Raw genomic sequence first — 26,960 nt, 5'->3', positions numbered from 1 at the left:
AGGAAAATAAAATACCACGTCACCTTTCTCCCCTCTCATTTCATTGAAAGACCACAGCCTTCCTTTTCTCCCTCAGTAGCAGACACGTGAGCTTGGAGGGCTGGAGAGCCCACCCCTTTCTAGCTGGGTGACCTTGGCCCATTATCTAACCTCTCTTAGCCTCTGTTTTCTCATCTGTTAAATGGGGTTCAAAGCCCCTGATCTGAGGGTCAGAGTTTCATGTGACAATGCATCGAAAGAGTCCACCCTGGGAGACTGTGAGCCCCCAGTACACATACCTCCCTCCTTCTGTCTCTCCTCACCCAAGTGGTGTACAATCGCCTGGCTCCTAGAAGGCAAAAATGGCCATGGCTCTCAGGGAGGAGGCAGTCTCTGCCCAGCTCCCAACTCCACTCAATCCTGTCCCCGGTAGGGCCAGCTCAGCCTCGCCTGCAATATCCCCCCAGCCCTGAATGAGACTCGACAGTGGGCAAAGTGGCCACTCCATGTCCACTGACTCAGCTGGGTACTTCCCTCTTCTCCACCCTGGGTGTCCAGGACACTTCTCTTCCTGAACGCTCAGTGTCTTCCCCTGGGGTTCCATCCACATGGATCTTGTGCTGTCACCACACCATCAAAGGACTCTCTGAAACCTGCCCTGTCCTATAGTTCTGTGCCATCATGCACTTTAAGGGACTGAAGGCTGGGAGAGACAAACAGAATGCCTCTTGGCTAGCATATGGTATATATATGAACGAGAGCCTTAATGGTCAAGGCTGATGGTGAGCACCAGGCACCAAGGCGGGCTGCTGGGGATGAACGAATCCTGGGACCCACCACATCTCTCCATGGAGGCGTCCTTCAATCCCACCGTTGCTGGGCAGAAGATACAAGGCATCCAGGGTGTGAAGTGGGAGAGACCTTCCTGTTACCAGGGCCTGGAAGGGACCACTTGCTGGCACACTCCCCAGGGGAACGGGAGAGGAGGGTTCAGCACAATGTTATGGATAAATGTCCTTTGCGGAAACAGCAGGAGGCACTAGCCTGGTTTTGAGGCGCTGCCCTTTTCCACACCCCAAACGATGGCAGGCAGTGCCCCACCTGTAGGTTCCACCCTGATTTCCCCAACCAACTCACACGTAGCCAGGATGCACTCAAGAGGCAGCATCCTGCCGCCTGCAGTCCAAGCTGACCTGTTCTACTGGCCAGGATCCTGGGGTCTCATTCTGGAGGCACAGTCCCTGGTGTATCTGCCTGTTTCAGAGTTGCTCTCACCCTGAGTTCTTGCTCTGGGAACCTGCCCAGCCCTCTAGGTCACTCCCTGGGACTAGATGCTGTCCTGAGCTCCAGCACTCAGACAGCCTCCCTCAGGCGGACTGCCGCTGGGTGGCTCCTGAGTCCCACATATCCCAGCTAGTTCTCCTGCTTCTGTCCTGTCCCAGGATGGTGCAGGTTCTGCTCCCCTACCTGAGCCAACTGCCAACTGCCAGCTGGACTACAGACTGCTCTGGTCTTCCCCTGGGACCATGGCCTGGAGACTTCCTCGTCCCAGGTCCTGGGATGTCCCTCTTGGCATCTCCACCCACAGAAATGGCCAAGCCACGGGCTTGCTGTCTAGAGTATGGTAAGAAAGTGTGTGCTCTGGAGCAAACAGACTTGAGTCAAATCCTTGCTCTACTATCTACTAACCAAGTCATTCTGAATGACTGCTTAACCTCTGAGGTTTGATGTTACCATCTGTGCACTGGGGAGAGTAGCTCAGGGAGTCTGAGGTGAGGGTTAACTGGGATCATGCATGTTAGAAGCTTTAGGACCAAACATAGGCTGAGTAAATGGTAACATTTTAATGGTGCTACCTACGCTCTTATCATATAATCTATTTATTATTTGTTAACTGTTCTCAATCTGATACTTTCCAACATTCAGCAGTTTTTAGCTCTCTCTCATATCTGTGCAGGGTTTGATATCAGGTGACATTATGTCACTTCCAAGAAGGATGGGCTGATTTTCTTTTCCCTAGTGTCCTAAAGTTTTCATGCTAAAACGTTAGTCTACTAACAAAGAAAGAAATACCTTTGGATTAAAAAACAAGACAAAACAGAACATTAAGCTACTGGTGTCAGTAGTAACTCTGAAGCAAAACTACCTCTGTGTGGGAGTGTGTGCACGCAAGTGAATGTGTGCATGTGTGGCTCTCTATGAGTGCACCTGAGGGTGTACGTATATACGTGTCTGTGTACGTATATGCACATCGGCGTATGTGAATGTGTGCATGCATATGTGTGTGTGCGTGTGTGTAGTGCGAATACGTGTGTCCTCCAACAGAAGCCAGATGCTCCTTCCTGAGCTAGCCCTCCCATGGCTGCTTACCTCCATGTTTCTGCAGAAGGTGGCATTGGTGCCAAACAGGATCTGGCACTGCTCGTTGGCGCTGTAGTGCATGCCTGGCAGCTTGTGAGGGAGGCGCACCGCGTGCTGGCTCCTGGGGTCTGTGACCAGCAAACAGGTGCTGACTTTCGACCTGAAACAGTCAAGAGGCAAGTCGACTTGCAAATATACTGCCCAGGTTTTTGTTGTGATTTGCCAGTCACTGAGAAGGATGCACCTTCAAATTATTTACGGGAAGATGACCCAGGCACCAGATAGTGGACTGTGCTTTTTTTCCTTTTTGCTTTTTTTCCACATGGCCGAGTGCAGATCTTTACTAAGAAGGGAACGAGAGCTTGGCAACTAGGAAAAGGCCTGGGACTAACACTCATGAGGCTCATGTACTTTTCCTGGGGAGTCTGAGAGCTTTCTTGGATGAAAATGCTTTTGAAATAGATTCCTATGATATTGCTTAGACTATGGCTTTGAGCAAAAGTAACTAGGAATAAAGAAAAACATGAGTTAAGGTGCTTTATTTTAAATAAAAACAAAATGTTTATTTCCAACTCTGCAGATTCTCTTGGAGGGTGTGTGAGGCCGTGACAGCTGGCTGGTCTGGGGGTCTCACCTGACTATGCCTTCTGCCGTCCCTGAAAGCTGGCTGGTGGCAAACTCTGCAAAGAACTTCAGGATTTCAACCAGGATGGGAATGTTCAGAGATACTGAGAACATCTCTGGAAAACTGAACTGGGGGTTGTGAGGTTGTGGTTCCATGAGGAAGTTAAAGACCCGAATGGTTTTATTTTTAATTCCTAAAACAAGGCAGATGGTAGTAAAAAAGAAAACCTAGCCTCTTGCCAAGACTCTTGAAGAACAGAGCTGCATGCATGGAAGTACACACAGGCTGACGCTCGTCCACCTCTCTCAGGCTCAGCACACAACTTAACAAAGGCAGTCGGACCAACACTGTGTCTAAGAGCAAATGAAAAAGCCCTGCCTTGTTTCACTGACCCTTCTGCATAACATGAAATAGTGTCAAGTGGCTTACAACATTTCATTAAGATTCTGTGATAACAAACATTCAGTAGGATATAGGCTATATGAAAATTAACGAGTTCATTTTTAAGCCTCATGTACCACTTAAAACAATATCCCCATCCACAGGAAACATCATGAAGAAGACCCAGGATGAGGATAGAAACCAGAGAGGTGCCTTGGCTGCTCAACCCTGAATTCACTGGGCACTTGAATGTGTTATTGGACTGTAAAGCTCCATATGCAAGTGAGACTCACTGACTCCCTTCCATCTCCATGAGGTGTATAGAGTAATACCACTAAGGAGTGAAGCAATCAGGGTCTGCCTGTCAAATCTGTAAGTCCAGCCCTGAGGTCAAGACACTAAGGAACCTACATTGCACATGAGCACAGACTGACAAAGGTCTGAAATCAGGTGGCCAATTCTTCCATAGAAATTTGAGAATGGAATGATGCAGACACACTCTAGAAAGAAAGCAGCAGTGAGACAAACCCATCTCATCCCCACACGTGGGGGAGGTGAGCAAGCATTCCTCCCCAGTAAATGTCCTCCTTATCAAGGGAAGCAGCCTGAGCATTGAGGAAGTGCCCTGTTCTACAGCAGCCAAGGGGTGCTGCTAAGGTGGTGTCCACACACGGTTAAAATACTGCAGAGAAATGAAATGGGGTTCTTTTCAAGACATGCTTACAGTGCTGACATTTCAATCAATCAATAAGCATTTATGATCACCAGGTGGGGGCCGAGCATCATACCCAGATGCATACCTGGGAGGAAGCTTTGGCCAGCTGAGAATTCTAAGAGATTCACTTCTCCTTCACTCACTTGCTGAGACTCCAATTTTTATGTCTTTTGGAGGTACTTTCTATTGTATTGATTGTATAGAATAATTCAAGGACTTACTTGAGGAAGTTTTCAAGGTCATCTCGACTGCAGGAGGACCAAGAGAGGTCGCTGGGGTTCCGGCCTTTCACCCACTCTCCCGACATGATGTGGGATCTGCCGGCGCAGGTTGAGTGGTCATCATCGTGGTTCATCCCCAAGCTGCCAGATGGAAAGGAAAAGGAGAGAGGGACATTTATGCTACAGGCTTCTCGTCTCCAGTTCCAGGTTCTAGGATACTATGCTAACTTAAATCAAGTCTTAAATACAAGAGGTCAAAGAGGTCCTCTGGTACTCTCACAGAGCAGACCAATAGTCAGGAGCTTAGAGAAATAGGTAGGATGATGATTTGCTTACTTAATGAATAAAGACTGACAGAGCAAACAGACACTAAGCATTTGCTAAATAAATGAATAGTGAATGAATGAATAAATTATATTAACTGTGATATTATAATTCTTAAATTATAAGTTTCTGATTAGACTTGCTTTTTGACACTCAAATATCCCAGTGTTAATGATCTAAGTGTTTTGTTGCCTTAAAGAGAAGTCACTATGCAAAGGGCTAATGGGAACCACCCAAGGCTTTGACTTACAGAATATCATCAGTGTAAATCCTCAAATTAATGAAAAATGTGGCTTGTTTGTCTTTCACATCATTATACCTGGGTCCACCAGGATCATACCTGTCACCTTCCCTGCCCAGTAGTACCTAATAGACACCAGGACGCCTGTCGAGACATGGGTGACTACCACGCCCTATAAGCTGAACAATGGTCTTAGCTTACACACGTGCTGTCACAGGGGTAACCTGAGACACAGAACACAGAAGATCAGATGGCCCACAGTTTGCTGTCCTGTGATTTCCAGGGGAGAGAATCGCTGTGCATAAGAACGCCCATTCTTTGTCAACAAGCCCAGCGGAAAAAAACATGCTCTTTCATTCATTAAAAATATTTATTAGAGGTTTCCCAAGTGCCAGGTAATGGACCAGAAAGATATAACGGTGCCAACATGCCATCCTTGACCTCAAATCATTGCCAGCCTGGGAGAGGAGATGACACAAATGGAGATAATTATAAAAAGAGGTTCTAAATGCTTCTCTGAAGCCACATTTTTCTGGTTTTCCTCATATTCCTCATGGTCTCTGACTGTCTTTCACCAATTCCCCTACTTGCTGCCTAATCCTGGTGTCTACCAGAGAGAGGCCCACCCTGTGTCCTTGCTCTGCACACCCTCTAGGCCACTCCAGGCTCTTACCTATAGAGAAACTCCCTTCACCACCCCCATGTGGAGTCGGATTAGCCAAAGCTACCCCTGTCCTTTGTAAAACACACTGCCTGGCACTTACGCTCCTGAATCTTTGAGCTGCCAGGGCCCTCTCTGATCACCCACACACCTTTGCTCCCGTGAGCTGAGGGTACGCTTAACAAGGGTTAACTGCATTTATTCTCAAATTTACTTATGTCAGTAATACCTCTTATTTCAATTAATATGTGTGGTTACATGTTGTGTTAACCATTGAAATATGAGAACAAAAGTAAAATTTATTTCACGAAAACTAACTTAGCTAGTAGCTAAAATAGATTGCTGCCGAATTGGGTATGGGCAAGACAACTGTCAAAGATGAGGAATAAAAATCTGCCCCAGACTGCTTCACAAGGGTCTTTTATGTTCTACCCAATCAAAAAAGAAACTGGAATTCAAACTTACTGCACTATAGTTGTGGTTTGTGTGCAGAAGGTGACATGAAAATCCAATCAGCAGACACTCAACCTCAAAGAAAAGGCTTTCACCTCCTACCACAAAATTGGTGAAAAAATTAACATTTTCATGTCTTAAGTTAAAACAAAATGTTTAAGGCACTTAAGTATAATTTCTTTATGTTTCCTCACTTGAACCAATTTTTTGATTAACTGTTTAATTGACCAACTACTATCCTGTCAGAAAAGAGTGCTTCTGCAGTGCCCCCTACATGTTGGTGGTCACGTTTTCCCTTGATCCAGACCTCTACTAAACTTTCCCCTAAAAAATGCTCTCCCTCTGGCTTTCCCATGGGCTCCTCCAACTCGCCAGGTTCCCTCAGGGCAGCTTTCTATCCCAGCTTCTCTACTAGTGACTGGCAGAGAGCAAGCATTCTATAAATATTTATCAAACGGATTATCTATTTAATACCAGGGAAAGCACCAAAAAATTGAAGAATCCATACCTATAACATGTGTTCTAATTCTAGTGCAGTGGGGCCGGCTCCGTGGCTTGGCGGTTAAGTGTGCGCGCTCTGGTGCTGGCGGCCCGGGTTCGGATCCCGGGAGCGCCCCGAGGCGCCGCTTCTCCGTCCAACGCGAGGCCGAGTCCCACATACAGCAACTAGAAGGATGTGAACCTATGACATACAACTATCTACTGGGGCTTTGGGGGGAAAAAAACTGAATAAATAAAATCTTAAAAAAAAAAAAAAAAAAAAATATATATATATATATAATTCTAGTGCAGTGGCAGCTTGCTCAACAGAACAATGAAAACCATCTCTGGTTAGATTCAGTCTTGTTCTCCTACCAAGATCTTGGGTATCCACCCAATTAGGGTTAAATGAAGAACCAAGAAATTATCAGATAAATCTGACCAATGAGAATAATTTAGATGTATTTCCAATGGTTACTTTGCTGAATAAAATGAGTCCTGTTTTCCAGAGTTATTACTCAGCTTATTATTTTTCTTCCTACTTGTAATCTATCTATATCTATTGCTATCTATAGTTATCTACCCATCCAGCTCTCTCTCTCTCTGTTTCATGTTAACTTTTAAAGGAACTAACTGGTTTTCCAAGTGCCTTTGGCAAAGGATATTAAAATTCACATTAAATTTGATTTAGGGTTTGATTTGACATCTTCAAAGAAAACTGGTGATCGAGTTTTCAAATGGGTAGATCTGAAAATTTTGATGGATTTCAGTGAACTCTGCTAAACGTGTAGAGGTTACAGAAATAAAATGTCTCACGAAAAAAGTGGCTCCATTCCATCTCTAAAGACAAGGTGTAAGCATAGCATGTGGACCAGTTCAAACTGCTTTGTCGCCAACGTTGGAGAATCCAATCCTACGGAGAATCAACACATGAACCAATTTTTCTTCTAGCGTTGCGCTTTTACAAACCACTTCCCATCATCCTGGGCTGGAATCTCCTGAGCAGCCACCAGATGGGTTTTTTAAACAAGGATGTTGTCTGGAAAACCACAATCAGAGCAGATCCAAGCCCTGGCAGAATGGCCTCGCCACGTATGGAGGAATGTTTCATTTATGACTGCTTCCAAGTTTTCTCTGGTGGTCAAGTTGGTTGTAAAATGAAAGAGGCTCCCTCGCCCACACTGCCAGACTCTGCTGGCCAGAGAACCTGATCTCTCAGGAGACAAAACTATGTTTAAAACAGTACTCAGAAAAGCTGACTGCGCCGTTGACAACTGCATGCCCACACGGCATGTTATGTTTCACTCTGCCGGCCCCAGAGAAGGACTTCCCTAAGGAATGTTCCAGTCAGCAAGATCCGCCAAGAGAGGGATTCTTGGGTTTCTGGAACTTGTCTCTAATATAGATGATGCTCGATCTGGTTTAAAATGTTCAAATGCTAACTAAGTGCCTCATAAATTCACAGTCTGATGAACTAGTATTGGGCTGGGAGTCTTGATATTTGAGGTTTACATAAACTACCGTTTAGGTTATTTTTAGTTTAAATTAAAGATTACTTGACTGAAAAATTCATGTTATTTTAGTTTTATGTCCCAGGGCATCTATTACTTCTGGCAACATTATATTCAACAAAAATGAGTAGTGTTAAGCACAAATAGTAATTTTAACTTAAAGTGACTGTGGGATTAAGGACATAGACAGGCCTCATGTCACATGTGGCCCAGATTTATCAGACACAATAATAACTTAATGGCCTTGAGATGATTTTTTCTTAAACCAACAACACATTGCTTCTGTATTTGCTTTAGGAAATCCAATACATACCATGCAGGGAATTCTGAGAGAATTTCCATAATGCTTAATCTCTCCTAGATGCACCGCAAATCCTGAAAACCACGGGAGATGGCTAAGTGTTCTAGGCTTGGCACATCTGCCATTTTGAAAGCTTCAGTTTTACCTGGCTGAGGCTACCTGTCTGTTTCTCAGAAGCTGTGAGATTTTGATGTCAGGTATACAAATCAAGTCCCACCTCCCCTCAAAGCAGTCTTGGCTGGGTTTGTGAAAAGAATGCTTGGGGTGGGATGAAGAACCCAGGGAAATGGCTCCTGTGAGTGTAGTCTCTCCACTGGAGGGGTTGGGGCTGACCGGAGTCCTTCTCCAGAAGCCATGTGGGCATTCTGCCAGGCAGGCCCTTTTCAATAAATGTTTACTGACACTGCAGTAACAAGGACAGCCCATGGCAGATTAACACCATGGTAATTAACACACCAGATTTATACTAGAAGGCAAATTCTCTACTGTCAGTACCTCTTTGCCAAGAACCAGACTGTGCCCTCAATCTTCAGCTACTCAGAAACTTTACCTAGAAAGGCTGAAAGTCACTCAGAGTAACAGCCTGCACTCGTTTACACAGGCTGAAGAATAGGGTTAATTGTCATGGTCCTCAATAACTCCATTTATAGGGAAGAAAACAAACAGGCAACGATAACATCAAAATTCTCTCACCCCAGAGAAGTTTTTGTTTTTGTATGTACAGGAAAATGAGTCCACCAGCTCTCAGATACTCAGTAACAATGCAATCACCAGAGGAGATCCAGGGTCTCTACAGACTCAGCTCCACCTCCTAAACATACAGGATCATCACAGTAAGAATAATTCTAAAACACCACAAAATTCTAAATCACCAATGGTAAATAATGATCAACATAGTGTTGGTGTTAAGTGCATTTCGCTATAATGAATAACATCACAGTAGGTGAAAAAGGGTAAGACACAGTATAGATGGTCTCTCTTAGCTAACCGAGTACGAAAGTGACAAAAATACTTAAGTTCTTGAATTTATATATAGGGGATTTTGATGTCAGGTATGTGAGTCAGGTCTGGCCTCCCCTCAGTCTTGCCTGGGATTTTGTGTATATGTATTTGTGTGTATTATGTAGGAATAAACAGATATACATGTACACACAGAAGAGTCACATCAATGGACTTTTAACTTTTAATTTAACAAAAATTCAACTAATTGTGTTGAGAGATAAGAGGAAAAAGAAAGAGAAAGGATGAAACATGGGCGATTCTGTCCCTTACTCTGGTCAATGAGTGTGTGTGTTTGTGTGCACACAAGTGTGTACCCCCTAAGAGGGCGTGTGACAAAGCTGTGTATCTGCCCTTCTTTCAGGGGTCTCAGGGCCTCTCTCTGTGAGCACAGCATCATGCTGAGGGCGATTCTGGTGTTTCACAATACACATTTTCCATACAACACAGGCACAAGGCATGGGTCTTGATAGGTGAAGTTTAAATTTTATCTGATGTTCAAAGAAACGGCTGCGGTCCCAGTAGTGGTAGGAAGACTGGGTGTAAGGGACTTAGAGACACAGTGTCGGGTGTCTGATTTGGCACTGCTGAGAAGTGATTTTCAAAGGTAATTTTGATACTATTTTCATCTTTTATCCTTATTTTAGAACCTAACTCTGTACAAGATGCAGTGCCATTGGGCTATTATGATTTTGCCTAAGTGTTTTCACTTATATTACCACTTGTGTCTTTCTAGTCTCTGGATGAAACAAGGAAAGGAGCAGCCATCACTTCTCTCAGTCTTGATGAGCACCTTTGGGGGCTGTAAAAGTGGAGTGATTTGTTAAGGTCACCCACTGGGTTAGTCTCCTTGCTCCTGGCTGGCCTTCTATCTCCAAATCCATCTCCCCAGGCCACATCGACCACAGCAGGCACCACGCCTCTCACTGCTGAGGCATCTCCCCTTCCAGCACCTTCCCCCAGACCCCCATTCTGCTTGGACACGTGCACACACAGCAGCTAGCTCCAAGTCCCAGCCAGTCTCCAATTTTCTAATAGTTTTGATGAAAATATGAAAACAGTCAAAGAGGATGATATGCAATCTCCCTCCTCATGTAGAAGCAGAGTGCTATATTTGAAAAAGCCTGGCTTTGGAGTCAGACCGACCTGGATGAAAATTTCAGCTCTGCCTCTTGAGAGAGCAACGTTACACCTCTGAGCCTCTGTTTCTCATCTATGACTAAACAGGGAAAATAATACTTAATGTCATTCATTCATTCATTCATTCACTCCATAAATATTTGTCAAATGCCTTCTATGACCAGACACTGTCCCAAGTGCCAGCACAGTCCAGGCCCCGGCTTTCATGGCGTTTACAATCTAACGGAATGGAGGTGAGGGTTAAATGGGAAAACATACGCCAAAGCGCCTGGGGAGTAGTGGGAAATGGAAGAGCCGATGGCCTCACTTCTTCTAAACACACGCCCGAGTGAAGAAATGCTGCAGCCCCTGAGCTGCAAACTCAGGTGCCCTCAGAGAGCTGCAGAATTAATGATGGAAGTGGGGAGATGTAACACAATAGTGGAGGCGGGCTTGTGGTGACCTGAGAAGTTCCTACCTGCCTTAAATGCCTTTAAATTCCATCTTTCTTACAATGAGCTAACTGAACAGAATACGTCTGTTCTGGCAGATGTGGTCCAGGGATTGCAAGGGTGAGACACCTGAACAGAGGCTTCATGGAAGCCTTAGAAGCCCAAATGCTCTTGGCAGGCATTCAGGACTGCAGACACCCTCAGGATGCCTGAGAAGGATGACTGTTGATGACCACTGGTCTAAACCACGTGTTGCTCTTCACAGGAAGAAGATGAAGTTGGTGGCCCATGGTATAGCCCCTGTTTCTGTCTCCCAGCAGCAGATCTAGGTTTGAATGCAACAAACCACACTCCTGCCTGATTCCCTGTGCATTCAGTAGCCTGGGATGAGTAAAGGCTCGAGGGATGTGGGCTTATATGGCTGAAGCTATGGCCATCTCAGTAAGAAGCTGCTTCTTGGCCCTAATAGCTCCTCCTGGCTCACCAGCCCCTGTATCTCTGGTCCTGCTCCCGCATACCAAAGATGGTCCTTACTCAGTGAGATGGTCTCACTCTCCTCTGCTCCACCAGTTCTCAGAGCATGGCTGGGCACATGGCAGGGCTCAACAAACGGCTATCAAAGGAAAGCAACACGTGAACATCTAGGTCCATATGACAGCCCACTAGCACACAGAATACAGACTACCTTTGGTGTCCTTCTTCCCACTGCCTCATTGGAATGAGGGGACTCAATGATGGGATGGTCACCAACATGAACAAATGAGTGGCACCTCCTTGTGAGGCTCATAGCCTTCTTCTCACAATGCTCTCACTGTTTAGAGCATTTGAAGTGCACATCCAGAGCCAACACATGCGCACGAGTGGTGATTACTTCTATAGACTTGGAGTCAAATGACATTCTATAGAAGGGGTAGGGGGGCACTAGGGCTGATTCCAGGTAGACGTTCCAAAGAAGTTTAGAATGGTGGCTACATTGATGGCATAAACCTCCCAAGGTGACTATTTTAGAGGGGACAATACTGATTCAGATGAAAAGGCTGTGGAGTGTTAAGGAAAAACCTCTCCCTCTGACAAGTCAGGTAGATGGCAAGAAGGAATGAGCCAATTCTCCTTCCTTCTTCTCTTTAGTCTTTTTTTTCCTTCCAGAATTATCTCAGGTATTTGAGAACTTGACACTTCCATATGATTTTGGTTTGTGAAGTTCCATAAAAAGTCTTTTTAGTTTGGGATTGCACTGAATAAATTGATTAATTTGAGTAAAACTGGAATCATTGAACTGTTGAGTCTTGCCACCCTGGGACATGGGGCACTTCTTCATTTTTTGCAGGCTTTCTTGAACAGCCGCTGGCAAAGTTTTTTAGTTTGCATCATAAAGGTCTTACATTTCTTATTAGCATCATTCCTGCGTATTCCACATCTTTGGTTGATGTTGTGAATGAGGTCTGCTTTTTATTCTTCTGTAACTGATTACTGCTTGTGTATAGGAAAACCACGGATTATTTTATGTTGGCCTTGTGATTCATACCATGATGAACACTTAATGATTCTAATAGTTTGTCAGTTGATTCTCTTATAATATGCAGATAGCGAGTGCTTTGCCTCTTTCCTTTCAACGTTTATACATCATTTCTTGCCTTATGAAATTTGATGGACTTTCAAAACAACGTAAAATGTTAGTTACAACATGGGCACCTTTACCCCGTTCCCAAATCTAGTGAAACATGGGCACCTTTACCCAGTTCCCAAATCTAATGAAAATGCTACTATTATATGCACACTGAATACATTTGCTCTAGACTGCTAGTAGGTAGGTAAACTTGATCAGCTTAAGGATGTTTTCTTCTAAATAATCACTTGAAGAGGATATCCTCACTGCCATCTCAAAGTAAACACTATAAACAGTCTGACATAGTGGACAGAGTGATGGTCCAGAGAGAAAGAGGCCACAGTTGGTGTTAAAGAAACGCCCTAACTAGTTTGGGGACCTCCTAACCTTCCAGACCTGTTTTCCTAGCTGGAAAGTGAAAGGCTTGAACCAGACGACTATTAAAAGGCTTTCTAGTTCAAAATGGAATCATTTTGCGATTCTTAATCTAGAAGACTGAGCACAATTTAAGGTAGAGTTGCCATTCATTTTTTCAATAAGAACTGATTGAGCACCATCTTGTGCCAGGCATGTTCAGGGCACCTCTTACAAAGCAGTGAGTGGCACACACAGCCCTGCCTGCTGTGCCTGCAGGAAGCTCACAGTCTGGCAGGGATCGTAGACAAGTCAACAGGCCATTATAAGACAGTCTAGGCCAGTACTGATCAATGAAACTTTCTGTGATGACAGAAAAGTCTCTATGTATGCTGTCCAATATGGCGGCCACTGGTTATGTGGCTATAGATGCTTGAAGTATGCTACTGTGAATGAGGAAGTGAAGTTCTGATTTTATTAAATTTTAATTAAGATAAATTTAAACAGCCACACGTGCCTAATTGCTACCACATTAGACCACACAGGTGTAGGCGATAATTTGACTCAACTAACTTGAGTACCACCATTGTGCTAGGAGCTACGGGTGTCACCACACTGGTATAAGAGTATAACCATGCCCACAAATTACTTACAGCCTTACAGAGACCTGGAGAAATAAGACAACCCAATGATACAAGTAGAGAATTCGTAGTCAGGTATAGACATCAGAAGCTGAAAGCCGTGGGCATTTAGAGAAGGAAGACTTACACATGTTATCTCATACCAACACTTTGTATGATCTTATGCCTAGTTTTTCCTCCAAAATGGTTGTGCTGATCTGTGGCATCTCTGAAAAGCCTTCCAAATCCCAGGGCTGTGGTGTGACGTATTAGAGGTGACGAATCTGGGGGCTTTACATAGCAACCAAGAAAATGAAAGAACATCAGCTTAAATTGCTTTAGACAATGATAAGATGTCTGAAGACCAAATCAATTCCCAATAGAAGAAGGATTCTCAAAGTGCCTTCCCATGGATGTCACTTATGCGCAACTACATCGCGGACATTCTCAGTTGCAAATGATTTAGTCAAAGACTGGCATAAGATAATATGTCTTCACTACCTGAAAATTGAATAATGAGATGTAATAAGGCAGAACAAAGCTAAAAAGTTCTGTGAGGCTCTCTTTAGCTTTTTAAAGGAAGATAATTTATTGAGGAATCATTATTTTTATTTCAAAAGAAGACTTCACGAAAGCACTGAGCTCTTCTAAAATTAACCATGTACATGATGAATGCCATGCCGGTCCCAGAGCCATCATCTCTTCTATGGCCTGCTTTGGGCCTAGGATGTAGAAGTGCTCCCAGCAAAGGGCCTGATGTGACCTGCTGAAGTCCAGAACACTGTGAAGGTCATGGAGACACCATCAGCTCCAGCAAGGCTGAGTCCCCTTTTATGTGCCTCCACCCTCCCAAGTTGATGATTCACTGGGACTTGTTTCCCTTCATGTATGCAGTGGGCCTTCCTTTAGGTCTGACTACATTTGACAGAGGCACACATGGGGAGGGTTCTGAGGATGCAGGGTGATGTAGCATAAGTGGGTCTGAGCTTGCGGCTCTACTTTCCCTTCCCTGTCTGCCAAAGATGCTCAGTGATCACGGAGGAACCAACCCTGAACTTTGGTTCCAGGATGGCTCTACCAGAAGACCACATGCCCAGCTTATCAAGCAAGAACACAGCAGATGAGCTGAACAGTACAAAGTGTTTCTCTTTTGAGCAATGTGCTCCCAAGGCTCTGCCAAAGAAAGACTGTTGGAAGAGAGTGCTGTCAGTATCACGGCACTTACTTTGTTGAAGGAAACTGTGAGATTGGGAGAGAGTGAGAAGAATATGCTTTCTGCATCTTAGCCTACAGAGTAATTTGTCTAATGGTGCTGCAAGCACAGGACTGGAAGAGGACAGGAAATGTTAAGATGGCAAAATCTTTCAAAGATCTAAATCCAGGCTAATATATCCTACCCCTTAGATGTCAAGAAGAAACTTGTTAACAATGGATGGCAAAAATGATGCGTGTGTAAATTTCTCAGTTTCACAGAAATCTACAGCCACCCAAGTCCTACATACCTGTCCCTGGGGAGTGCTACAGAGGCAAAGAAATCAATGGCCAAGGTCAAATCTCCTGGTTCAATGCTACCTCTGGGGCCTGCAAAGCTGAGCTCTGTGGTAAGGTAGAGGAGGAGAGGGATACGATTCTTTCCCTTCCCACTGCCAGCATCCATCCCCACCATGTCCTGCACCCAGGGTTACCTGGCTGCTCCTGCCTTGCTCATGATGTCTCTGATTCAGAGCAACCTTCCCTTGCCCCCAAAGCACTTTGCATTTTAACACTATTGGCCTCAGCACATCCATCCAAAGGAGTGACTGTAATGGCAGGTGTGTCCAGCACTGTAGTGGCAGATGGGGTGAACAGGAGCAAAAACGATGTTGGTATCACCACCGCAGGCTATGTTCCCCACATTCCTTAGAGGCAGGGATTCATATACTCTGGCATCTGCTGAAGGCTGCTGCTCATTTGGGTCTGAGCTGGGGAAATCTAGGGGATTTGGAGGGCCTGAGCAGATATGCTAATCCCTTCTAATCAGGCCTTCTTCATACACCAACACCGATCCATTGGCTGTCGTGCCAGACACAGCACTAAGCGCTCATGTGCCTATGAGACATGCATCAAAGGCACAGTCAGGGGGTCCCTCCTTCAACAGAGATACTGAATGGGACACTAAGAGTGGGAGAAATATTGAGAGAGCAGGGAAAAAGAAATGCTATATAATGGGCGCCTCCTGCCCAAGAAGTGAGGAGCATTCAGGAAAGCAGAGAAACAGTGTTTGCAACGTGCCAGGCACTACAGATACTAACTCACTCACTGTTATTATCCCCACTTCACAGATGAGGGAACTAAGGCAAAGAGGTTGAGAAGCTTGCCGAAGATCAAATAACTGGTAAATGGTCAAGCACAACTTGAGCCTGGGCAGTCTACACTCTGAACCTCCATGCATGGCTTAGCACTTTGAGGATGAAATCTGCCCTCACTCCCAAAGGAGAGCAAAGGACAAGGACCTGCTAACCCATGCAGGAGTGGCCATCTCAGAGGTCGGGGGGCCGATAGGGAGCCTTCAGGATACTGTGGACTGCACGGAAAATCTCCCTTGGGGTTAGCGGTGGAGAACCAGGAGGCATTGGAGGGGGCTCAAGATCTGCTCTCAGAGCACTCGGACTCACCAGCAAGACAGTGCTGAGAAAGGAGAAGGGCCCACAGGGTGTGGACATGGCTTCAGGCGGAACAGGTGCTGGGAAGCAGCCAATAGCTTTCCTTGGCCTAGCTTTAAGAAATCACACTTCCATTCTCTGGGGGCACTTAGAGCCCTTAAGACATTCAAGAGGGGGGTTCAGACATGGTCTCCTTCTTGGATGCCTCCCAGCTCTCTTATCTGAAGCGCATGAGAAATACTAGCATCAGCGCTACCTTTCAACGTTCCCACACATACTCGAGGCTTGGAAGGCAAGAGAAGGAGAGGGAGACAGATGTACCGGGTCCATGAGATGCTGAGTGGGCACAATGTGGTTTGGGAATGAGGCAGGGAGGGTGGGGTCAGGGTGGGGAACCTTGGAGTTCTTTGTGGTATTTACCCACTCTCTCCTTTTTGCACATTAAAACATACTGCCAGGAGATTGCTGCTCAGGATATTAACTCCTTTTTTGGTTGAGACTCAAGCTCTAAAGAGCCACGGGATTTGAGACTTCAAGGGCTCCTACAGCCCCTTCATCTGACCCTATGTGGAAAGTGGAGACCAGAGAAAGGTGACCACCCCAACCCCTTTACAGAAACAAAAGGTCTCCTGAGTTCTGGTATGAAATCAGATTTTTGGTCTACCTCAAAGGTTCTTCCTTCGTTTGACCCAGCCACACCGTGAATGGGGACAGGGCAATATCTAGGAGCTCGAGAAGGGTCATCAAATTGGGAATCATTCAAAGGTCCTCTATGGACTTCAGGATGAAATTTGGTTTGGTTTTGGAAAATCTCACAGTCAGCCCTCAAAACGACCATATTTACTTAGAAGAAGTGTTCTAAGTTCATTAGTTTTATGTCGGCCTTTTAACCCCCGAAGAAATAAAAGGACACTGAGTATTTTTCTCCTTTTTAACCACTGACATCCTGTAACTAGACAGGATTATTTTCAATTCCACCTAAACTTAGCAACTTTGATGGCTTGGAAGCTTAGATTTAATAAGCTTTCCACTGAAAAACAAGAGTGACTCCAGCTGTCTCAGGGAGGGTTATTCTCAGTCAGTAAGAGACGGCCCGGCTTTGGGTACCTGTTCATTTATCAAGCAGCTAAAATAAGTGTATGGCAGAAATTCAAAAGATACAAAGGAGTATAAGATGAAAACTGAGACATCCCCCCAACATCCCCTCCCACACATACACAGTAGTTTTCTAGGTCCCTGCTGCCCCACTCAGAGGCAGTCGCTGTCACCAATTCTTCCAAGGGCTGCTGTTTCACTGGGCATGGGAAACGAGCCCCCAGCACTTCCTATCTCCTTCAAAGGCAGTGCGAGGAGGGGATTAGCTGACCTGCAGGAGGGAGCTGCTGCTCAGAGAGAAGCTGCCACTTCTCAAAGTTCAAAGGCCCCTCAGGAACATCAAAGGGCACAGGATGCTCCAGGCTGCAGAAACCCTAAGGAGAGGCTGCTTCCTGCTCCTAATGACCACCATCCCCTTCCTTTCCTCAAAAACCATGCACCAGGAGGGACTTTATGGCCTAATTATTTGGACTCTGCCTTTTCCACTTTGCCCAGAGGGCTGGGGGTGGGTAGGGCAAGTGAGGGTAAGCGTGTGTTATTCCTTCATCCCACCTCACAGCGCTGTGAAGTGCATGCCACGGGTCGGCAGGCCTGAGAGGAGTGTTGCCCCAAGTGAGCCCCACCCTGGCCCCAGAGCAGGCACTTGCACGATGACTCCCACAAGCCCCTACTACCCCAGGGCCTTTGCTCATGCCCTTCACTCCTATGGGACACCCCTTCCCACTCTCCCTACTGGCTGAAATCCTCCCCTCCCTGAAAGGCCCAGATTGCAGGCCGCTTCTTCCCTGCAGCAACCCTTGATGCTCTCTAGCTGAGAGGGATCCCTCCCACCTCAACTCCCAAGGGTCTTTCTCTCAAGTCCTCCCTGAAGGCAGGACTTGTTATTCTTCTTTACATCTCTACAGCCCAGAACCTCCCCACAGCCTGGTCCAGCGCTTACCACTCAGAAGGCACTAACCACTCAGAAGGCACTAACTACTCAGAAGGCGCTCATCAGTGTTCTTTAATTGATAGAATAGACTGAACAAAATAAAACTAGTTTGACTGTATCTAAGAATTTCTTTTAAAAGGTTTTACCCTCATGGACCTATGGTCTCTTTGCCTGTTATTTAGAAGGCAGAGGGAGTCTGAGAGCATCACCTCAGCATAGAATTCCCGAGAGTCCTTTCTCCTGAGTACCTAATAAATCAGAAGCAAGCAGTCACACCTTCCATCAGGAACAACAGGGACTCAGTCATCCTGTCCTGCCTCAAAGGCAGGTTATGTCCTGGCTGATGAAACTTGACACTACGGAGATAGGACAGAATTTCAAAGGCAAATTCTAGAATCTTAAGACCAAGACCTAGCTCAATTTCTATAAAGCATTGCTTCTCAAACATGACCACATAGTGGGATCTCCTGGAAAGTTCTAGAAAACACTCATGTCTGGCTCTCACCACCCGAGGTTCTGATTTCATTGGTATGAGGCATGACCTGAGCATCTGGATTTTTAAAAGCTCCCAGGTGATTCTAAAGCCCATTAATGTTTGAGAAGCACTGCTACAGTGTAGACCAGTGGTTCTCAGACTTCAGTGCACACTAGAATTCCTTGGTGGGCCTGTGAAAACTCAGGTTGCTGGGCTCTACCCTGGAGTTTCTGATTCAGTAGGTCTAAGGGGTGGGGGTTGGGGGTGTGATGAGAATTCGCATTTCTATTAAGCTCCCAAGCAATGCTGAAGCTGCTGGTCCAGGGAGCACACCTGAGAGCCAGAGCCACTGGTTTTACCAGTAAGCATCCCACCTTGGCTGCAGGTGAGAATCACCCGGGAATCTCTGAACACACCAACACCAAGGGCCTACCTCAGATTAAGTAAATCAGGATTTCTGGGGGAGGAGCTGGGCACCCGTATTTTACAGGGGCTCCCAGGTGAGCCTAGTGTACCTCCTGGGCTAAGAACATTGCCTCCAGAAATAGGCTGTGAGGGATGAGAATTGGCCACCTCAAAATATGTCTCTTTACCTTGATTATTTTCTCTGAAGGACATCTGACCTTCCCCCAAACTGCCTAAAAGCGATAGACTGGGAGGGTCCTTGCTAAGCCCATTCTTATCACAGCTCTGTTTAAGGGAAATCTCCATTTGTAAAGGTATCTCCCTCTCTGTACCAGGAAGAAGGGGAGATGACCTATCTCTAGAAACTCTTATCAGTGCAGAAGGCAAGGACTTAAATCTGCATACGCTTGATTACTGATTACTGTGCTTTCTGGTCATCTCCCATAGCTGACTCCTCCACCCCCAACATCTTCCTTTGTCTATCTGAATATGCTATTTAAGGTGAAAAACCTCCCGCCATTTGTCAAGAAACTCAGTTTCCCTGTTTTCTCCCATGTATACATGTTAGAGAGCTTTGTTTGATTTTCTCCTGCTATTTGGTCTCATGTCAATTTAATTTGTAGCCCAGCCAGAAAGGACCCAGAGTGGGTAGAAGATAGTCTTCCTCCCTTTCACGGTCATCTATTAATGCCTCAGCTGGGGCTACATGCAGCTCTTTCTTGTTCTGAGCTGAGACGGCCTTCATGTGGCTTCCATGCCCAGACCCCAGGCCTACCTGCTTAGTGAGCACTGATCACACCCCCTCTCTTCATGATGTAACAGAGTTCAAATATTTGAGATAACTCTTTTGTCTCCTTTACCCTTCTTTCCTTCTGCCCACAAATTTCAGAGAGAAGTCTAAGTTGATAACAAATGGCAGGAGTTCTCATCAAGCTTTTGGCCAAGCAAGAAAAGATTTAGGACAATCACTTCTTGGTTAGTCAAAGTCAAAATTCTGACTGTTCTTTGTTTCTGCCCAGATTCCCAATTTCGAGGTGAGACCAGGAAGGGCATTATTGGTGGTAGATTCTGGACACACACAAAGTACAAGGTCTGAATGCTTCATGTATACCTCGTCCCCTGATGGTGAATATTCTAAGGAACAGACAAATTTCAGGAACAGTAATCGTACTATTGCTAAATTATTAAATACTAGTTTGTGTGACTCTCTATGAAGTACCCTGGGTATTGTATATCTAGACTCATTGTTTCTCTAACATCAAGGGTTTGTTTTTGAAATTTCCATACAATTGACACTTTCAGGGCTTTGTTACTATTTCTTTTTCCCTTTACTTTTTCAGGCTCTTCTTAAGCAATACCTTTTATCTTTAAAAGAAATCTTCACTTCCCCTAGTATAAACTACAGCTTCTTGCAGTAATCACTACTGTTTAACTGGCATTCAATTTACAGGATAAAAATATATTCTTTTGGCTGTCTTAATGACTGTGTACACAACTTGTCCTCAAACCCTCTCTGAATTTTGGCTCAGAGCAACCATCGTGTTAAGAGGATGGAATGTGGTTTCAAGCAATGCCAGAAGTATTGCATAAGTGATAATTGATATTTTTACTAGCGGCAACTTTGTAGTTGATAATGGGTTATTAAAGCAGGAAGAGAGGCCCTCCCCACGGAATCCCACCTGAGATGTAAAAGAAAAAGGTGTTCCAGACAAAAAGCCTCTCAGTGTCAATAAAGGGTGGTTCCAGCAGGTCCCATATCTTCCAGAATGTGCAGCCTCAGGCAGAAAGCAGCAGAGAGGGTAAGCACCCTTGTTTCAGCATATCCATGGCAGAAGCTAGGGCAGTGGCTCCCCACTCACCCTCCCTCCCCTTCCAGCCACATGCAACCCAGCTCCAGCAGGACTCAGTTGCACTTTTGGAGTGAAGGAGACAAACAGCAAGGGCACCGAGTGCCCTGTCGTCCCTCTTCTTTTTTCAAAAATAATTTTGACATTGGCCTTTATTTAAATAAAGTCTGCTTTCAACATGTGTTTACAGAAGAGATTAGTCTCAAATCTGACAACCCTGACAGAGCAGAGACTGACTGGTCTGAAATATGAGCTGTCAAAGGCCCAGCCATCAGTCCTCATCTTTGGCCACTCCCATGACTACAGGCTTTTCCACCAGGTAGGATATCAGGGTGATTTCACTGAATTGAAGGCAGCAGAGGGTTCATGTATTACAAATGCCACAGGTTCCCCGCCCCCCCCACTCCATTTTGGGATCTTCAAGAGAACCCTAATTCTTTAGGAAAAAGAACCAACACTTCAATCCATAATGCATAAAAGGAGACTGAGGCACAGAGCAGCAGCTGACATGACCTGCAGGGGACGGTGAGGGAATGAGCTTAGGGTAGGATGGAAGCTCTAGACCTCAGGGGTCACCTCATCAGAGAGGCCTGGTCACCTCCACCCTTTGGTCACCTTTTGTTGTTTAATTCTCAGTCTCACGAAACCACCAGTTCACTCTCAGCCTTCGTCATGTGTATCAGCACTGACTCTAGCTCCGGGGGCGACGTCCTTGTCTCTGTGAACGGTGCCCCCAGAGGAGTGCTATGCAGTGGCCCTGCTTGCTGCTTTGCAAGATTTCATATGTTTTCTTTCCCTTCCTCACCCTCTCACCCCAACACAGATTCATTTTTGTCAATGTCACAGGCGTATAAATATTTATTTTTTGTGGCCATGACTTTGTTTTTAGGGCACTAGAAGGAAGTCAGCTGAGGGGCAAGGGGAAGGGAGAGAGTGCTGAAGGTAGTGGAAACAGTGATAGACTGACCTGCCATCATAAGCATTCCCTGCAACAAGGCCATACCGTCCTCCAAAAAGGTAACAGGACCGACCTCCAATGGCCTGCCCTGTGATTTGCCTTCTCGGCCTTGTTGCTTGGCCATGAGACCAGACAAAGTCAAACTGACTCACACAGGTATGGACTTTATCTGCTTCCAGACTGTAACTTCTTTCTGAGTCAACCTAAGTGTCCATGCCACATGCACTAACATTTCCTGCGCACTGCATCTACAGCTGGTCAAGTCCTGGGGGTCTAGGGCCCACATTCTTGCTCCCCATCTCCCCATTCCATTTGCCCTGGTCCAGATGGCACCATAACCCATCAGCACAGACATGCGTCTAAACCATAAAGGACCATGTCCAGGAAGGGGGAAGAGAAATGTAAAATCTCAAACACTACAATGAGTGAAGGCCTTCCAAAGCCGAGTCATCCCAACTCCCTTCTGAAAAAGTAGAGAGCTCTTCAGAAGCACCAAATGCATCCAATAGAAACACCCTCTTCCTCCAATCTTTAATGCCTCTTCTCTTTCATTATAGGAAGAAGTCAAGGAGACGGCACCAACCCAGAACTCATGACAACTCAGGCTCCTTTTCAAAATGAGGTGAGTGCCGCTGTGTAAGGATGGGAGCACTCTGCATTTTCTAAGCTTCCAGAGTCATTATACAGTAACCAGTCCACAATGGGGAAGAAGACCTAATGATGGCAGTGAATAAAGAATAGTGGTTATTACTGACAGTGAAATGAGACGATGGATGCAAAGTGCTTCAAACAGTGCACGGCACAGAGGAAGGCTCTATTCCTGCAGCTATAATGTATGTCCAGGAGGATGACGACAATGATGACAACTGCTCACGTTAATGGGTACAGGCCCTCAAACTTGGCTGGGTGTTGGAACCACCTAAGGAAGTTTAGAAAAATATGGATGCCTGAATCCCACCTGTAGAAATCCTGATTTAATTGGTATGAGGTGTGGCCTGAGCATCTGCATTTTTAAAAGACTCTCAAGGCATTCTCTCTCATTTTAAACTTTTAATTTTGAAATAATTATAGATGTACAGGAAGCTGAAAAGAAAAATATAGGGAGGTTCTGTGCACCTTTCCTCCAGCATCCCCCTATGGTAACATTTTGCATAATAACTACAGGGCAATATCAAAACCAGGAAATTAATATTGGTACATATCCATAGTGTTTATTCAGATCTCACCAGTTATATATGCGCTCTTTGTGTGTGTGTGTGTGTGTGTGTATGTAGTTCTATGCAATTTTATCATGCAGCTTCCTGTAACAACAACCACAATCAAGAAATAATAGCATCACCACAAGACTACCCCCTTCGGGCCACATCCACCCTCTCCCCCATCCCTTAAATCCTAACAACCACTAATCTGTTCTCCTTCTCTATAATTATGTTATTTCACAAATATTACATAAATAGGAATCATGCAGTATGCATCCTTTTGGGACTGGCTTTTTTACTCAGTATGATTTCCTTGAAGTTCATCCAAGTGGCTGTGTGTATCCATAACTCGTTCATTTTTTATTGGTAAGTAGTATTCCATGATATGGATGTACCACAGTTTGTTTAACCATTCACTCACTGAAAGACATTTGGGTCGTTTCAAGTTCTTGGCTATTGTGACCAACAACTGCTATAAACATTTATGTACAAGTTTCTGGGTAAAACTAAGTTTTTATTTTGGGAGGATAAATGCCCCAGAGGGCAATCACTGGGTCTTATGGTTAAGTTTTAGTTTTAAAAGGAACTGCCAAACTGTTTCCCAGAGTGGCCATACCATTTTACATTCCTCCCAGCAATGTAAGAGTGACCCAGTTTCTCTGCATCCTGGCTAGCATTTGGTGTTGTTGCTATTTTTTATTTTAGCCATTCTAATATATGTGTAGTGATATCTTATCGCAGTTTTAATTTGCATTCCCGATAGCTAATGACATTGAACATCTTTTCATGTGTCTATCCGCCATCTGTATAACCTCTTCAGTGAAATGTCTCTTCATGCCTTTTGCCCATTTTCTAAGGATTATTTTAGTCTTACTGTTGAATTTTGAGAGTTCTTTACATATTTTAGATACAAGTCCTTTGTCAGATATGTGAATTGCAAATACTTTCTCCCAGTCTGTAATTTGTCTTTTTGACCCATTAATAGGGCCTTTCACAGAGCAGAAGTTTTTAATTTTCTGAGGTCTAATTTATTAATTTTTCTTTTTATGGATCTTGCTTTTGGCGTTGAGTCTAAGAACACTTTGCCTAGTCCTAGGTTCTGAAAATTTTCTCCTATGCTTTTTTTCAGGAAGTTTCACAGTTTAAAATTTTACATTTAAGTCCATAATCCATTTTGAGTTAATTTTTGGATAATGTGTGAGGTTTAGGTCAAGGTTCATTTTTTTTTGCGAACAGACGTCCAGTTGCTCCAGCAATATTTATTGAAAAGGCCATCCTTCTTCCATTAAAAGACTTTTGCACCGGGGCCAGCCTGGTGGTGCAAGCGGTTAAGTGTATGCACTCCGCTGTGGCGGCCCAGGGTTCCCCAGTTCGGATCCAGGGCACGCACTGACGCACTGCTTGGCAAGCCATGCTGTGGCGGCGTCCCATATAAAGTGGAAGAAGATGGGCATGGATGTTAGCCCAGGGCCAGTCTTCCTCAGACAAAAAAAAAAAAAGGAGGAGGATTGGCAGATGTTAGCACAGGGCTGATCTTCCTGACAGAAAAAAAAAAACGACTTTTGCACCTTCGTCAAAAATTAATTGGGCATATTTGTGTGGGTCTATTTCTGGGTTTTCTCTTCTGTTGCACTGATCTATGTGTCTATGCCTCCACTAGTAGCACACAATCTTGATTACTGTTAACTATATAATAAGCCTTAATATCAGGAAAAGTGTTTCTCCCACTCCATCCTTCTTTTTCAAAATTGTTTTGGTGATTCTAGGGCCTTTCCCTTTCCCTATAGGTTTTATAATAAGCTCATCTATGTCTTCAAAAAACCTTGCTGAGATCTTGATAGGAATTATGTTAAACCTATAGATCAGTTTAGGGAGAACTGACATCTTTACCATGTTGGATCTTCTAATCTATAAATATATGTCTCTCCAAGTATTTAGTTCTTCTTTGATTTACTTCATCAGCATTTTGTGTTTTTCATCATACAGTTCCTGGACATATTTTGTTAGATTTATACCTAAGTATGTTATTTTCTTCATAGTTATTGTAAATGGTGTTTTTACTTTGGGTTCCACTTGTTTATTGTCAGTACGTAGACATGCAATTGATTTTTGTGTGCTGATCTTGTATCCTGCAACCTTACTGAACTCGCCTTTTAGTGCTAGGAGGTTTTTTTTGTAGATTTCCTGTGATTTTTTATGTAGGCAATCATGTCACTTGCAAATGATACACTTTTATTTCTTCTACTCCAATCTCCGCGTCTTTTATTTCTTTTTCTTACCTTACTGCAGTGGCTAGGACTTTCAATACTACATTGATAAGAGTGTTGAGAGCAGATATTTTTGCCTTATTCCAAATGTAGAGGAAACATACTAAGTCTTTCACCATTTAGAATGATATTAGTTGTACTTGTTTTGTAGAGGTTCTTTATGAAGATGAGGCCCTTTTCCTATATTACTAGTGGACTGAGTTTTCATCATGAATAGGCATCAAATGTATTGACAAATGCTTTTTCTGCATCGATTAATACGATTATATGAGTTTTCTTCTTTAGCCTGTTGATATGGTAGATCACATTAATTGACTTTAGAATACTGAATAAGCCTTGCACACCCAGAATAAATCCTACTTGTTGTGGCTGAGTATTCTTATTATACAGTATGGGATTTGATTTGCTAAAATTTTGTTGAGGAATTTTCATGAGAAATGCACGTAGTCCCTGCTTTTCCTTTTTGTGGGAAGCTGGTTTTGTCTAGTTTTACTATCAGAGTAATACTGGCCTGATAAGATGAATTGGGAAGTGTTCCTTCCTTTTCTATTTTCTGGAAGAGATTGTGTAAAATTGGTGTTAATTATTTTTTGAATGCTTGGTACAATTATTCAGTGAAACCACCTTGGCCTGGAAATTTATTTTGAGGGAGCCTTTAAACTACACGTCTATTTGGGTTATCTATTTCATCTTGGCTGAGTTTTGTCAGTTTATGGTTTTCAATGAATTAGAACATTTCTTCTGAGTTGTCTAATTTATAGCATGAAGTTGTTGTCCCTTATTATCTTTTTTTTTTTTTTTTTTGCTGAGGAAGATTCACCCTAAGCTAACATCCATTGCCAATTCTCCTTTTTTTTTTTGCTTGAGGAAGATTAGCCCTGCGCTGACATCCATGCTAATCTTCCTCTATTTTGTATGGGGGACACTGCCACAGCATGGCTGGTGAGTGGAGTAGGCCCACGTCTGGGATCCAAACCCGCGAACCTGGACCGCTGAAGCAGAGCGTGCGGAATTTTAACCACTTGGCCACGGGGCCACGGCCCCCTTATTATCCTTTTAAGGGCTGTAGGATCTTTGTAACGTCTTGTTTCATTTCTGATATTGGTGATTTGTGTCTTCTCTCCTTATCTTTGTCAATCTTGCTGGAGGTTTATCAATTTTCTTGGTTTTTTTGAACCATCTTTCTATTTCATTAATTTTCTTTACTTTCCCTATTTTCAATTTCAGTGATTTCTGCTCTTTATTATTTTCTTCCTTCTCCTTGCTTTGCGTTCATTTTGCTTTTCTTTTTCTACTTTCTTGAGGTAGGAACTTAGATTACTGCTTCGAGATCTTTTCTTTTTTCTAATGCAAGCATTTAGTGCTATAAATCTCCCTCTCAGCACTGCTTTGGCTACATCCCACAAATTTTGATATGTCGTGTTTTGGTTTTCACTCAGTTCTATGTATTTTTATTGCCTTTGAGAGTTCTTCTTTGACCCACGAATCATTTAGAAATGAGTTCTTTATTTTCCATGTGTTTGGAGATATTGCTGTTGTCTTTCTGTTATTGATTTCTATTTTGATTCCATTATGGTCAGAGAACATACTCTGTTATGATCTCAGTTCTTTTAAATTTATTAAGGTTTGTTTCATGACCCAGGGTATGATTTATCTTGGTGAATGTTCCACAGGCACTTGAAAAGAATGTGCTCTGCTACTGTTGGATGGACTGTTCTATAAATGCCAGTTAGATCCT

General features: G+C 44.2%; 1 protein-coding gene across 1 annotated transcript in view; it reads right to left on the bottom strand.

Annotated features, from left to right (window-relative positions):
• The window catches only part of ADAMTS17 (ADAM metallopeptidase with thrombospondin type 1 motif 17), a 366,608-nt gene that overhangs the window by 162,287 nt on the left and 177,361 nt on the right, over positions 1-26,960 (bottom strand). Inside the window, 2 exon segments of the mRNA XM_087428860.1 lie at positions 2,350-2,500; positions 4,283-4,423. Coding sequence (XP_087284986.1) covers positions 2,350-2,500; positions 4,283-4,423 — 292 coding nt within the window.

Source organism: Ceratotherium simum, chromosome 3, assembly GCF_057802395.1.
Source record: "Ceratotherium simum simum isolate JZ-2026a chromosome 3, ASM5780239v1, whole genome shotgun sequence".
Classification (NCBI taxonomy): Eukaryota; Metazoa; Chordata; class Mammalia; order Perissodactyla; family Rhinocerotidae; genus Ceratotherium; species Ceratotherium simum.
The sequence above is the reverse complement of the archived record's forward strand: the minus strand, read 5'-3'. Positions and strand labels throughout refer to the sequence as shown.